Source organism: Crocodylus siamensis, chromosome 7 (genome assembly GCF_052110815.1).
Source record: "Crocodylus siamensis isolate JL-2025a chromosome 7, ASM5211081v1, whole genome shotgun sequence".
Classification (NCBI taxonomy): domain Eukaryota; kingdom Metazoa; phylum Chordata; order Crocodylia; family Crocodylidae; genus Crocodylus; species Crocodylus siamensis.
The window spans coordinates 35,438,815-35,454,340 of NC_143401.1; the positions used below are offsets into that span (position 1 = coordinate 35,438,815).

The following is a 15,526-nucleotide window of genomic DNA, read 5'->3' on the forward strand; positions in this document are numbered from 1 at the left end:
ATTGAACACAATGTACTTTCAGTGCTTCTTTGAGAAACAAAGTAATGACACTATATTATTGTTTGTTCTGAACTTTCTTGTTTTGCTATATATAGATTCTAAACACTGTAATTAGAGTTAGGAATGAATTAGCATGTGATAACATCAAACTCTTATGTAAATATATTACAAAGGGGAAATGGCAGTTTGGCAATTGTATGCACTCATTTAAGTGGTAAAAAGAAAATATATGTATCCTTACCACAAGCAACCTTGGCATTTGGATCTTGTTTGAGATGGGCATCTAGCACAGCATCACTGATCTGATCACAGATCTTATCTGGAAAGGAACAAAATTGTTTGTCTAAAGGCAACTCGCTATAGAAAATGTCCCTGAATTAGAGGGGCTGGATTCTTGCTCTTCTGCAAAAATACACTGGCCCACTGTAATATCTATGCTAAAGCAGATTTTAAAAAACGGTATTAAATGTTCTCTGGACAAATATCAGATGCAGTTTGGTATACCTAATTTCAAATTAACACTGGCTGTAGACAGATGAAACCATTATAGTGCTCTAAGAAGCTTACATGAAACTTACCGCTTGTAGGTATGTACCATCACTGTGTTGTATGTTGACTCCTATTCTTCAGGAAATTAAGCTACATAGGAGCAGCTTACATTGAAATGAAATCATTCACAGGCTAGGGACAGAAATTACACATTAACTAGGTTAAGTGATCAGAAACTGGTTTAAACCTGTAGCAGAACATAAGTTCAGTGCACATAAACCAGTTTCAAAATGGCTGAAAATGGTTTAAGACACCTGGTTGAATGTAGTATCAGACTTAATTAATTTGGGTCAAACCAGTTTATGCAACTTCTGCTGCAGACCCCTTCCTTAAGTTAAACCAGTGTTCCCCAGCATCCTAGATGCTGTGCAGCCCTGGGCTGGGCCAGGCTGGGCTGTCTGCTCCAAAGAACAGGGCTGGCCCCGCCCCTCTGCTCCCTAGCCAGAGCCTCAGCTGAGACTGCAAGCACAACAGGGTCTGCCTTGCTTTCTCCTACCCCAAGCCCTCTGCTGCTTGCTGCTAAAGCAGAGATCCCACCCTCACTCTCTCCCACCTCCCACAGCACAGACCCCAGCCCCACAGACCCTAGGCATGTGGTATGCTAGCTAATGCTGAGAGGTATCTGTGCATGTGTGTCTCCAATTTCACTGGGACAGGCAAACAGAACAGTGTCCACTTAAGGTTTTTTGGAGCTAATCAACTGGTTAGCCGGTAATGTCCCTCCATTCCTTCTTTGGAAAAACCTGTTTAAGTACAGTTTAAACCAATGAGAAAGGCGTTTGTTTTGTTGATGGGCTGATAAACGCTGTGTTATCAATTCCCTGCTGGTTCCTATGCCTGTCAGGTTTGCAGACAGTATGAAGAAGCACATAGAAAGAGATTGAAAAGCTCAGTATCATCAACAGATGCATGCACTGCGCATCCCCTACTTTGCCTCAGAGTGCTAGCTGGAGGCTGGGTGCTGGCAACATTCCCACCCCTTGAGCAGTGCGTGGGGAAAAGCCTGGGACAGTGCAGCCAAAGTGGGGCTTTACACCCCTCGCTAATCAGAGCATCCTACCTGGACCTGGCTGCACCCCCACCCCCAGTTCAGAACTATGGAAGGGAATGGAGGGCTGTTCTAGTGCCCTTGACTTCTAGCCTGAGCCACTGCAGGCATGTGCCTGCTTTTCCTCACCCCAGAGGGAATGGCTGTCAGTTGTAAACTGATTCAGCCAACTAACCTGCAAAGATTGAATCAATTCAGGCTCAGGCTTTTTGAAAGTCTGTCCCTAGACTCAATTACCATAGTTTAGCTTTTACTTGCTGCAGTATACAGCAGATTCATGGAACTGTAGCAACTGAAGAGCCTAAAAGGGGGTGTGTACCCTTCTTTTTCAACCAGTATAATTCCTTTGTATATCCATACCAATCCAATACAACTTTATCTGTTTGTTTTTCACTTATTTGTAAAAAATACCAAGGATATGCAACATTCCTTCCACTGATGAAACAATATTAAATCACTGAAGAGTTGGGGTCCTGGGAAACAGAACTGAAGACAGTGCACAACAAGTGCAAGTGCTGCTTACAGAAAACCTACCTACAAGAAATGGTGGGCATCAACAACACAGGTACATAATCTGCAGGGCCCAGCCTGCAGAATGCTGAGCTGCTGATTGGGGAATTAGTAGTACTTGGCCACTATGACCAGGTGACCAGGTCAAATGACCAGCAGGGGAGAGGCTGACCTGCATATAGATCAGGGGTGGGCAAAATATGGCCCAGGGCCTGGATCTGGCTTGCCAGGCCATTCTATCTGGCCCACAGGACCCCTAAAAAATTTAGAAAATGAATAGTTATCTGCTCCTGGCTGCCTGTCAAAGCTGACAGAAGACAGGGGCAGTAGGACTCAGTGAAAGCCACTGGCAGGATCAAGCAGCTGCAGAAGTAAGGCCTGGGGCCCTGCCCACCCTTTCTCCCAGCCAGAAGACCTGTGTGGAGCAAAGGGTACTGGCCTGGGCCCTGGGGCTGTTCCTGCCTCCCTGCACCTGGAAATTCAGATAAGAAGGGGGGGGAAGAGGCAGAGCAGAACTGCAGCCAATCACCCCAGTCCTCAGGGTTGGGCTGAGCTAGCTGCTTCAGTCCTGGGGCTGCAGCTGGGAGCCATGTGGTACCAAAGTAGGTGGTGGGAGGGGGATCAAGAGGAGCAGTGGCAGCCACAGACAAGAAAGCACTAGAAGTAGCAGTGGGGGGCAGGAATGGGGCAACAAACAGGCATGTGGAGCACAGCAACAGCTGGGCAGGAGTGCGGGATCCACACTGGTGCACCAGGGCCAGGACCAGCAGGGGCCAGAGCAGGGTGGCAGAAGCATGGGGCCAGGCTGGCAGGGCTCTATGGAACTGGGCCAGCTCCCCCCTCTCTGGTGCAGTCCGGCCCAGCTCCATGGAGTCCCTGCTGGCCTGCATCCCAAGCTCCTGCCACCCTGCTCTGGGCCTTCCTGGTGCTGCCCCTGGCACACCACATGAGCCCGCACTCCCTCCCAGCTGTTGTTGCACTCGATGCACCTGATCACTGCCACCCCCTGACCTGCCACATACATTTGCCTGCCGCTGCCATTGCACCCCTCCACTTCCTGCTGGTTGCTCTGGTACCACATGGTTCCCAGCTGCAGTGCCGAGCCACAGGATGCAGCAGGAGCCGGCCTCCCCTGAGATTTTTGGCTGGCCCCATGCGGAGCCTGCCTGGCCAGTCTAGCTCCTGCTGTGTCCTGCGTTCTTGGTCATGTAGCTGGGATGTGATGCCAGAGCAGTGAGTGGGGGTGGGGGACAGGGAAGTGACAAAAGGGCAATGGTGGCAGATGGGTGAGTAGCAGCATACAGCCATACCAGTACCTTGTGGGCAGAAGCAGTTGGAGCACAGAGCTAGGGCTCAGAAGAGTGCTGGTGCGCATACTGCCTGCTGCAGGAGGGCTGTGGGCAAATCCTCCCCCTCTCAACATGCCACAACTATCCCCAGCCACCCACCCCCACAAACCCCATACACACTCACATCCCATATAGTCACACACCCACCCACATGCTTCCTTACCCCACATACACATTGCCCCCACACCTGTAAAATATAATTTCATATTTTTATGGTTCCAAGATGGCAAACACTTGCTGAAAGAAGTATTTCTGGGTGGGCAAGGGGAGGGACTTCTGGTAGCAATGGTCAGGGGTTAGAGGTGGGACTTCTGGTCCCAAGATGGTGATCAGGGCATGGACACCTGTCAGGGGATGGGGTTATTCTTGCGCACCTTGACGGCTTGCCAGAACTTGGTAAGTGACCTCCACCCGAAATAACTGCCCACCCATGATATAGGCTTTCCTCCCGGTAAGTGGGTGACTTTGGCTGTGTGAATCCACCAGAAAAAGCCTGTGGAGAGTGAATGCACTTGGAGGAATGAAGATTTAATGAAGGACTGTTCATAGGTACCCGGGGGGTTGAGATTTTTGCAAAGGACTGTTTAGATCCCAATGGAGTTTAATTTTTTGTTTATAACAACCAGTGGACTAGAAGCACCTGTGAGGGGAGGTCAGGAGACTACAGATCAGAGTGCCCAACACACAATTATTTTCTTGTTGTTTAGTCTTCCTTATTATGAGAGAGGGGTACCTGAGTGGGTAGGGACCTGAGCTTGAGGGCAGAAACCCCTGCCAAGGGGGACTCCATGGCAGGGAAACCCCTGCCAACGGAGGGACATTACCAGCTACCTGTTGCTTAGTTCCAAAAAACCCTAGGCCAACACTGTCATGTCTATCTTTGTTCTGTTCCCCACAGCACAGACCATAGCCAGCGTGTGGTCTGCTAGCTAATATCTGTATAAGGCAGAGGGGAGAGGGGAATCCCTGCTTCAGCAGGCAGTGGTGAGGGAGGGGGTGCAGGAGGAAGTCAGGCAGATGCTCTGTACCTGAAGTCTCTGCCAGACCTGCAGCCAGGGAGCAGAAGGGAGGGGCAAGCCCAGCTCTCTGGAGCAGAGAGCACTGCCCAGCCCAGAGAGCATGCTGGGATGCTGGGGGACTCTGATTTAACTTAAAACAGGAAGGGGTCTGGGACAGACATCACATAAACTGGTTTGACACAAGTCAGTTAAGTCTGATAACTGATTATTATCATTCAACCAGGTTTATCTCAAACCAATTTCAGCCATTTTCAAACTGGTTTATGTGCACCGAACATAGGGCAGCTGCCCAGCCAGTACAGCCAGAGATTTCACTTGGTCAGGGAGCCATACCACAGGACTCCCCTTTGTTTTAAAATCATAGCCAGCCTCCTCTGGAGACTTTATTCCAGCAAGTAATGACAGAAGAGTGAACCAAGGGAGAGGATCATAAGGGAGACTGGGGAAGTGCAGGGTGACACCACAGACAAAGCCTTTTGGGTGGTCTGAAATTAACTTTAAAGAAATTATAAACCACAAGCTAGGGAAAAATCATCTCAAATCCAAACATCCATGGGTTCTCTCTCAACTTTTTCTTAGGGAAAAGTTTATCATTGCTGCATTTTTATGTCCTTCCTTGTCCACCACAGCCTTTTCCCTTTGACGCCACTGAAACTAAAGAGAATGAAATACATGGGTGCATCCAGAAGAGCATGCACACGTGGTATGTGGTACCACAGACCCATCTGCATTGCCACACACCACACACACCGCACATGCAGGCATTCCCTGAGCTGCTAATTTACAGTATAGAGGAAGGTTTTTGACACCGAGACATCCTGCTGTCAAAAAAACCTGCACCAGAAAAAAGTGGCATGGTGCAAATGGTGGCATGATGCGCAGCCTGAAACTAGAGCCTGGCTGGCTGGAGCCACATTCCAGCTGCCAGCCAGACTCCCTGCTGCCAGATCACCCTGCTGCAGCCACAGGAGGCTCCCAGGTAAGGCTTCTGGAGCCAGCCCAGGAGCTGGGCCCAGCCCAACCCCCCCTACCCAGGGCAACTTGCTGTGTGCGAGAGCACACCTGCACAAGCATTTCCCAGGGATAAGTAGCAGTGGCCTAACTATGTGCCACTGCTATTTGTCCCCAGAAAAACATACATATGCGCTTATCTGAACGCAGTCCACGGGCCATTGCAGAAAGTTCATCTAAGGTAGCAAAGGACTTGGGGATGGTTCTATACCATTATACACCAAGCACAAAGATCCAAGATTCTCACATGCTAAAAAGAACAGGTATGGGTTCCTTGTTTTACAGCTACAGAAAGGGTATTAATAAAAGATGAACTTGTCTAACAAACAGAGTTAAGCATCTGACTGGTCCTCCATGGTCAGAAACCAGTATTTATCCTCAGATATATTTAATGGGTAGTATTTTTTTCTAAAACTTGTCAGTTAAGTTATTTGATACAAGTTCAATGAGATCCAAGTGCCTGAATAATCAAACCTACTTTTTGCAAACCTCAGGCATGCATGAAATCAAGTATTCTGCACAGGAGCATAATTTGGGGCTTCTGATACTACTGTACTCTTCCATGTTGGGCCTTTTTCAATACTATCCTTGATGTTGGGCCTTGCTACAACTCTATCCCCAAATCCCTGCTGTGGCTGCCCTATGCCTAGTTAATGGGACCACATACTAGAGGCAGCATCTCATTATGAGTGCCAGTTGTGAAACAGTGTTATGCTTTGTGCATTGGCTTGGAAATCTGTTGCTAAGAAAATATTTAACCTCTATGATATATCTTATGGGTTAGTGATTCAAGGTACCTCTCCTGCTTGCCTTTGGGACATACAAAAAAAATGTAGACTTCTAAGAGCAAATAACATTGGCTCTTCTTAAAAAACAAGGGAATGGATCCTGGAAAACATTAACACTGAAAAAGGCTTGAGGGGCATAATGGATAACCAACTGCAAATGAATTTCTAGTGTGATGCTGTGGCCAAGAAGGCAAATGTTCTCCTAGGAGGTATGTAACTGTGGAATAATATGTAATGAGGTGATATTATCTATGTACATGACTTTAATGAAAGGATTACTGGTATACTGTGTCTGGTTCTGAGATCCAAATTCCAAACAGTTTACTGACAAATGGAACAAGATCCTGAAAAGAACTCCAAGAAGAATTTGCATTCTGGGAAGCATTCCTTATTATAAACTGAGTGAATTTCACTTGAATTTATCAAAAGAAAGTAAGAGGTAGCTTTATCAAGATGTAAAAGGACTTGTACATAAAGGGAATTTCTGATAAGATTTCTGCTTAACCTAGCAGAACATGACATAAGAAGATAAACTGACTGTAAAGTCAAACAAGACAAATTCAGATTGGAAAGTAGGTGCAAAATCTTAAGTGGAAGGATAATTAACCATTGGTAGAATTTACCAGGAGATGTGGTAGACTGATGTGTTGAAACCTCCAGATCAAAATTAAATACCTGTTTAAAAAAGATATAGGCTAGTTCAGTCAGAATGTACAGGCTTTCAGGAATTACTATGAAACTGCACAGCATATGTTATGAAGGAGGTCAGAGAGACAATATAATGGTTCCTTCCAGACTTAAAATTCATGCTGAGATTTTACTTTATTGAAAAATCACTTCATCATCTACTGTGCTAACAACTTCTCTATGATTTAAATTAAAATGAGAGAATTTGTGCAATCTCTGACTGTAATCATAGTGTCCCGATCTGAAGCATTATTGATCTAGGTATTGGTATATCTGTTGGAATTGGCCAATCACCTGATCTGTAAATTTAATTTAAGGAAATTCATCTTCCTGTTAGTTTTGGTCCCCGATATAAAATTCAACAAGCTGTTCCAGATTTTAACAGTGATTCTGCATAGGAGGCTTTGCATATACTATACTACATGCTATATAAGTTAAATAACTTTCTGATCTCAGCTATCCAAGTCCTTTATTAGTTGCCAAGTATGGCAGGATATGTCTGCTCATTATCTCATTATTGCTTTATTTGCTTCAAAAGAGAGTAAGGGACAATCTCTGGGGATGCACTACCCTCCAGAAAGTTGATTAAAAGTATTGGAAGCTCTTTATATCTACTAAATGAGAAGAAAGTCACTGGCTTCACACACAAAGTAGAGACCCTTAGCCTATCTTGAGAATAATATGAAGGTGATTTGAAGGTATTGTCTGTGATTCCCTTCATTAATTTCCTGGTTATCCAAAGAGAGCGACCCTTAGGAATTCTACTGGGAATCCAAACATAATGAAGGTGGATAACCAAAGTGTTAATCTTTTATCAAAATAGTTCTTGCTGACTACAGAGAGAAAGATAATGTTTAAGATATTTCATAATAACACTGCATTAAGTATCCCATATTTAACTTAAGGAGATAACTAAAAGTTCATCTGGAAATTAATGGTGCCCAGTATATATGAACACTTTTGCATAAGTCTGTCTGTAAGCAAGTCACTCAGCTTCATTATCAAGGACAATCCACTCTGAGTTCATGTTTCAAGCCCATTTATTTTATCTGGGGCAACCTTGTCCGCACAGCAAACAAAGCAAGTAACAAAACAAGCAAACATGCAAATAACAAACAGAGCCAAAACCTGTGATCTCTTTTCCAGGCCTAGAGAAGAGCAGACCAAGCTCTGTGCTTTTTCTTCAGCACATCAACTACCCCACTCTGCTCCTAAGTTCTTAACTCTCTCTGCATATCAGTTACAGCTGACCCCCAGGCTTTCAATCAAGCAGAATCTTAACTAATGACTGCTTGAAGCTGCATTTCAGCCCTCTTCAGGCTAAGTACCTCCTCACACACTCCAAATTAAAAAAGGTCCTGATTTACAGAAGTGCTGTACCTTCAAAATGTCACTCTGGCCTTCTGCTAATGGAAAAGGACTTCTGGGTTACAGACAGACATTCAAAAAGCCTGAGCCTGAATTGATTCAATCTTTGCAGCTTAGTCTAACCTGCGACACTGGAACTGATTTCGAGGTGGATTGACATTCCCTTTTCATACTAGAAATGCAGGCACATGCCTGCAGTGGCTCAGACTAGAAGCTGGGGATACTAGAGAAGCCCTGCCCTCCCTTCCACAGTGCTGAGCTGAGGAGGGTTGTGGTCAGGCTGTGATTAGGGAGGGGTCCCGCCTCCCTCCCCGTCCCCCCCAGCCAGCAGCCCAGCAGGGAGTTGATAACACAGTGTTTTTGCCCCTAACTCAGTGTTTATCAGCCCATTAAGAAACCAAAAGCTTCTCTCATTAGTTCAAGATGTTCTTTTTCCAAGGAAGGAATGGAGGGACATTACCAGCTACCTGTTGATTAGTTCCAACAAGCCCTAGGCCAACACTGTCCTGTCTGCCTTTGTCCTGTCCCCCACAGCACAGACCATAGCCAGCGTGTGGTCTGCTAGGTAATGCTGAAAGGTGTCTGTATAAGGCAGAAGGGAATCCCTGCTTCAGCAGGGAGTGGTGGGAGAGGAGGTGCAGGAGGAAGTCAGGCAGATGCTCCGTAACTGAAGTCTAGACCTGCATCCAGGGAGCAGAAGAGAGGGGCCAGTTCAGCTCTCTAGAGCAGAGAGCCCTGCCCAGCCCAGAAAGCACGCTGGGATGCTGGGGGACTCTGATTTAACTTAAACTAGGAAGGGGTCTGGGACAGACATTGCATAAACTGGTTTGATCCAAATCAAACTGATAACTGATTATTATCACTCAACCAGGTTTATCTCAAACCAATTTCAGTCATTTTCAAACTGGTTTATGTTGACTGAACATCTGTTCTGTTACAGGTTTAACCCAGTTTCTGATCACTTAAATCGGTTTATGTGTAATGTCTGTTCCTAGCCCTGGACTCCGTGGCTTAACTGATTGACAACAGTCTCTGCTATAAACAGTGGTAGTAACTAAAAGAATCTTTCAAGAAAAATGGAAATACCTGATCTGTAATAAATAGCAAACTGTTGTTATAGGTAGTCTAGTTCTCTTTAAAGGATTTCAAATGTAATAACTAATAAACTAAATATAATATTTCAAATGGTACAACTGATTTTCTTAGAAATCCATGATTAATACATTAATCCTGGGTAGTAATATCATCAAGGATACAGTTTCCTAAATGACTCTGATAATGTTAAAAATATTATAGTCTAACAGCGAAGTGAACTAGGCACTTCCTTAACGAATCCATTCTCTGTCAGACAAAAATAGATCCTGCTGTCATGCAAAACTATACTCCTTTCTTATACTCTAAGTCTTTTTGCACAATATCTACTTATTTTATCGCTAAAAATGAGAATTTACTATCATCAACAGTGCTCCAGGACAAATATACAATAACTAAGAGAAAAGCAAGATTAGTTCTGTTATGCCTCATGCATCATTATCAAGTCTGTCAGTTGATTTTGGAGTACAGAGGATTTATTATGATGCAAGAGGTTGTAGAGAACACAGATTGGTTTTCAGTTCCCAGATACAGTTTTCAATGCGGATAGCTGAAAGTCTCATATACCCTGCAAATAAATAGGATATGTGAATAAATATTTGAAAAAATAGCATTTTTAAGGATGAACCTGAGTACAACAATATTTCAAGTACTATTTTCAGTAATTTACTAAATGCAAACAGATAAATAATAACAGGTAGCCCAATGGCTCATGTCATGTATAGTATTCATGACATAAGTGATACGGTTGCCCAATATAGCTCACTAATCATAGTTTTCTGAGAAGCCTGACCATACATTATGAATTTCTGTATGTCTACATTATTTATTACATAAACTAATGCAGATTGTCCCAGTGTGTTATGTTCCATTAGGTAGGGATTTCATATTACATACACATGAAAAGACTTCCCTTTACTTTGGGGAAGTCTATTTACTAATAAACTTTGGTTCAGAACTGAACACCATACTGAAAGTTACTATTCAGCATTTTTGCAGGCCATTTGCGGTGTGCATATACATAATTTGCACACTGCCTATTAATGACACCTACTTTACAACCATGAAGTGCTTAGAAGACTTCAGTTCTATTTTCATTGGAAACTGAGGGGATGCCTCCCAGAGAAAATGTTGACTTTTTATCAAAGACAAGGGACATTTGAAACACTTTTTTGTGGGGGGGGGGCGTTATTTATATCAACTAAAAAAATAGCAAAGCATGTAAATATTCATCTAAAAGTGGCAAAACCCCAAGAATTTTCAATTTTTTTATTTAAAAACAAAATACCTTTCTGAGATGAGCACTTTCTATCAAAGTGTTCATTTTCTTGAAAACCCCATTTTTCATTTAAAAACAGGTTCAGTGGCAATTTTTTGACTAGCCTTTCACTACTAATGGAGGCTATACAAAGTATCACCACCCACATTTCCATTTTTAAATGATTCATAGGTAAGTTCAATGAAATACTTGTGATAGTGAAACATAATAATTGTCCTGTTCAAAGTGAAAGGGATCAGAAAGTGATATTAACCCAGCCACATTGAATAGGTGTATAATACTTTGCAATTATTCTCTCTCATTGTTGGATGTTTGATCTACTATATTACTGAATATATTGTTAAATGTGTGTTATAAAATATACAGAGAAGTCAAGTGATCAGTAAAAGTTTGCTGTAGGAATTTGCATTTCTTGACCTTTTGTAATCTCTATCCTATTATAATAAAACTAATGTTTTAATTCTGCTTAAAATTTTGATCTTAATTATATCAGATACATTTAATGGGGGAAGGGTTTTGGCTTTAAGTCCTATAAGACAATCTGTCTCAGGGAAACACAATGCCTTTGAAAGCACGACGCACCATTGCCAAACAGCAATGCCTTTGAAAGCACAACGCAGCTTGCATAACAGCAATTCATTAATTATTATCAGAGATCACTGCTATTTTTTGTTGATTTGAGGCATTTTTTATTGTGTGCAATATGTCGTGTGTGATAGGTGAGGTTACATTTAAATACATAAATAAATAAAATATACCCTATATTTCCTCTCCCTTGTAAATTTACATGAAAAGAGGGAAGCAGATCCTCAATGGTTATAAAAGACACAACACAAGTTACACCATAACAATCTGCCACAGAAACTGATCTTTGTTCTTTCAAGTGTTTTCAAGTGGCAATTATTATATTATTGCACATAGGAGATGAGTAATCATCAAGGTTAAACTGCTATGTTTGCAATATCAAATACAGAAAGAGTAAGCATGAAACAATTTTAAGTTGACACACAGGGTAATATGCAGTTTCATACGATTTTAGCAAGAAATCTGGTGGAGCTGAGCCACTTTGGCTGAGAATTACCTTACTTAGTCACAGATTTAAATTTGTACAGTACTCTCACTTGTTAGGCTTATGCTCACTAGAAGCTCAGAAAAGGTATCAGGTTTCCCCTCCCATTTCTGCCAGTGTAAATCAGGAGCAAGTTCACTAAAGAGAATGGAATCTCATCAGCATAAGGGTATATCTCATGGTATAATACAGTACTATACAGAGGTTCCCAAGTTAGCTCTGAAGGAAATAGATTAGCCTCAGAAGCAGTACAGCTGTATTAGTATTGCTGAGAAGTAGGTTCATTAGTCCTGAAGATGTGTTGCATCAACCTAGGTTGCTTCTGATACCCAAGTTAACTTGGGTATTTCTGCATGCCACTGCATAGTGTCATGTGGATATAACCAACATAAGCACAGAACCAAAGCTACAAATCCAAGTGAATCAAAACCATAGTAAATTTTGGCATAAATGTTTGGGAACCAAACTGCAGGCTTTTCAGAGTTAGACAATGTAATTTTATTTATTAATTACATAATGAGCTTTGCTACACTGCTTGACTCTAATGTTGCTTGAAAAACTGGGGTCATCTAGATCTTGGAGTTTAGTTTGTCCCATCTCCAAAATCGCATAACTAATTCCTCATCTTCCCTAATCACAAAATGAGATGTGTTCACGTTTAATGTGCGTTTGTCTGTTTTAGTGCTTTGTAACAGTTTCCTAAGTACCCCTGCCTGCCCCTGTCTCCTGTTATGAAGAGCTCTCACTTGCTGTTTGGACAAGTCCAGCTTGCGGCAGTTAACAGCGCTGCACAGTGCAGGGAATTTTATCGTACACATTATTTTGCAGTAATACAGTGTACTTTACTATCCCCAATCACTTTATACTATGCAGCCATTTAGCCAAAATGCATACAGTCAGTAAAACATCTTTATTTTCTATATGTAACACTCAGCAAACAATCCTGCCATAAATTCATTCTTTTGTTATACGTCCCAAGTCTCTTGCAGTGGATATGACTATACTGTCCCCAAATCAGTATTTTGTGGTTACACTGAAGGATCAAATAAGAGAATGAAAAGGGGCCAGGAATGAAGTAGGTTGGGCAATTATCAAGCATATCAAGAAAGTAGGATTTTAGAACTTAGTCTGACATACTCCAGTGCTGTCCAAACTGAAAACCCCTTACAATAATGTTACAGACCTGAAGGCAGGTAGTCAGGTCTGCTGGCTTTGCAGAACACATATATCTGCAGTAGTGTGATTGGCCTGAACAATCACACTGGGTAGCAAACTGGCTCAAGGGTCACACAGAGAGTGGTGGTAGATGGGTTGGTGTCAACATGGAAAGATGTGTGCAGTGGTGTCCCTCAGGGCTCAGTTCTAGGGCCAATGCTGTTCAACGTCTTCATCGGTGATCTGTATGAGGGGGTGGGAAGAACCCTGTCCAAATTTGCAGATGACACAAAAATATGGGGAAAAGCTAACACCCTGGAGAAGAGGAACCAGATTGAGGCTGAGCTAGACAGGTTGAGGAAGTGGGCAGAGAGCAACAGGATGCAATTCAATTAGGACAAGTGCAAGATGCTGCATCTAGGGAGAAAGAATTGCCATCATACCTATAGGCTAGGAAGCAGCCTTCTCAGCACCACTGAGGCAGAAAGAGATCTTGGAGTCACTGTTGACTCCAAGATGAACATGAGTCATCAATGTGATGAAGTAGTTGACAGAGCCAATGGCATCTTGTTGTGCATCCATAGGTGCTTCACAAACAGGTCCAGGGAGGTGATTTTCCCTCTCTATGTGGTACTGGTCAGGTCGCAGCTGGAGTACTGTGTCCAGTTCTGGATGCCGCAATTCAAGCGGGATGCAGACAACCTGGAGAGGGTCCAAAGAAGAGCCACTTGTCTGATTAGAGGCCTGCAGGGTAGGCCCTATGAGGAAAAGCTAAGGGACCTCAACCTCTTTAGCCTCTTCAAGAGAAGAATGAGAGGGGACCTTGTGGAGGTGTACAAATTCATAAGCGGAGAGCAACATGAAGTAAAAGACGATCTGTTTACCAGGGCACCCCCTGGAACAACAAGGAACAATGGCCATAAGCTACTGGAGGTTTAGATTGGATTTGGTTTTGACATTGACCTTTCTCTTCTTCTAAGGTCATCCCATCCTTTGATTATTTACTTTTACAAGTGTGCACACTGACCTGGGAAGCCTTGTCATAGCAAAAAGGAGCAGGATGCCAAATGGTTTTCTAAAATAAATACACTTTCAGGACATCAAACAGCCTATTGTCCCTTGCCCTCATTTGAGGGAACACTTTTTGTTGACATAAGCTGCATGTTTAGATGATCATTTGTTTTCAATAAAACTGAATTAAGATCTACTGAGAATAAATTAAATTTAGCAAATAACTGGCCGCTATTTGCTTAAGCAATTCCATATGTCTTATCAATAAAACAGATGACGCAAGGAGAAAATGTCAGTGGTGCTACCATGCACAGCTACTGGGGCTAAGGATTTTTAAAAGGTTTTAAATAGCTTGCCTAGCAATATACCCGTCACTGCTGGCTGACAGTTTAAGACATGTATGCAGGAGAGGTTCACAAGGCCACAAGTATATGGAATTGGAGAGGTGAGCAATGCAGCTCTGTCAAAATGTGAAACCTGAGCCTATCAGGGAGGCAGCAGTGTCTCCAAAGTAGTCCACTGCAGAACACTCAGAAAATAACTAGAAAAGAAACAAGGGCAAAACGCCACACAGGTCACACAGTTAATATGTGAAATTCTAGAGTGCTGGTAGCACCATAATCACAAGGGTTTTAAAATCTGCATAGATAAATCTCCTGCAAGAAAATTAGACTACGCTATTACTAACACCCATCCAATCCATTGGCTGGATTCTTCGCCAAACTTTCTAAAACAGATTCTACAAAAAATGTTTTAACTTGTCTGTATCTACCATAGCCTTTTACTTACCTGGATGCCCTTCTCCTACTGATTCAGAGGTAAACATGAATTCCCATTCATCATCCAGAGTGTGGTCATATAAGCCATCTACTGGCCCATTCATGATTTTGATGCTTTTCTTGATGGGTTATTCAAAATAGTACTTCAAGACTTCTGCCTCTAGTGCCTTCCCCTTTTTAGGCCAGAAGGATAAGCTTCTTTATCAGCAGGGCTCCCAGTTCTTTCAATTACAGCTTTCTACAAAATCCTGAATTTGAGTTCTGTGTGTGTGCATGCACACTGAGTTTGCATGGGTCTGAGGATTGTACTTCTACCTAGTTTGAGCTGTCAGTCTGTGAGTTCCTCCTATATATGGAAAAGTGAAAGTGCCTGGATAATCATGTGAGGAAACTGGAAGATCCCATTTCCTATCAGGGGAGAAAGTTAACTTCGGGATTTTTCACTTATTAACTTACTACCCCAAAACTATCACTATTCAGGCTGTGAATAATTGATTGGCATAAGAATTCAGTTAGCCAGGTGTTAGTGTAGGAGTTCTGACTGCAGTTCAATTCAGGAGCTCCTTCAGGTTAACTTTCCCCTAGTGCAGGGTTGTGTGCTGTGAGTGTCCCCAGACTTATGCTATAGTTGCATGACTTAGAAGATTGTATAAACTCATTTCTTTCCTAGCTAAAAAAATGTAGAGATTAAGTTTGTTATGAACAATATGATTATTATTATTATTTGCATACATCTTCTGTTGCTTTCAGGATTCCATCCTGAAAGGTCTTTTTCAATTCCATCCGCTTTGTGCTCACTGCTGTAAAAAGAA

The 15,526-nt window shown here is 42.8% G+C and overlaps 1 protein-coding gene across 1 annotated transcript in view; it reads right to left on the reverse strand.

The window, feature by feature from the left end:
* The window catches only part of MAT1A (methionine adenosyltransferase 1A), a 33,510-nt gene extending 18,464 nt beyond the window's left edge, over nucleotides 1–15,046 (reverse strand). Inside the window, exons 1-2 of the mRNA XM_090057259.1 lie at nucleotides 14,725–15,046; nucleotides 242–319 (exon numbers count right to left, since the gene is read on the reverse strand). Of these exons, the coding sequence (XP_089913385.1) occupies nucleotides 242–319; nucleotides 14,725–14,818 (172 nt within the window). The 5' untranslated portion in view covers nucleotides 14,819–15,046. The remainder of the gene's footprint in view (nucleotides 1–241; nucleotides 320–14,724) is intronic.
* Nucleotides 15,047–15,526: the final 480 nt, after the last annotated feature.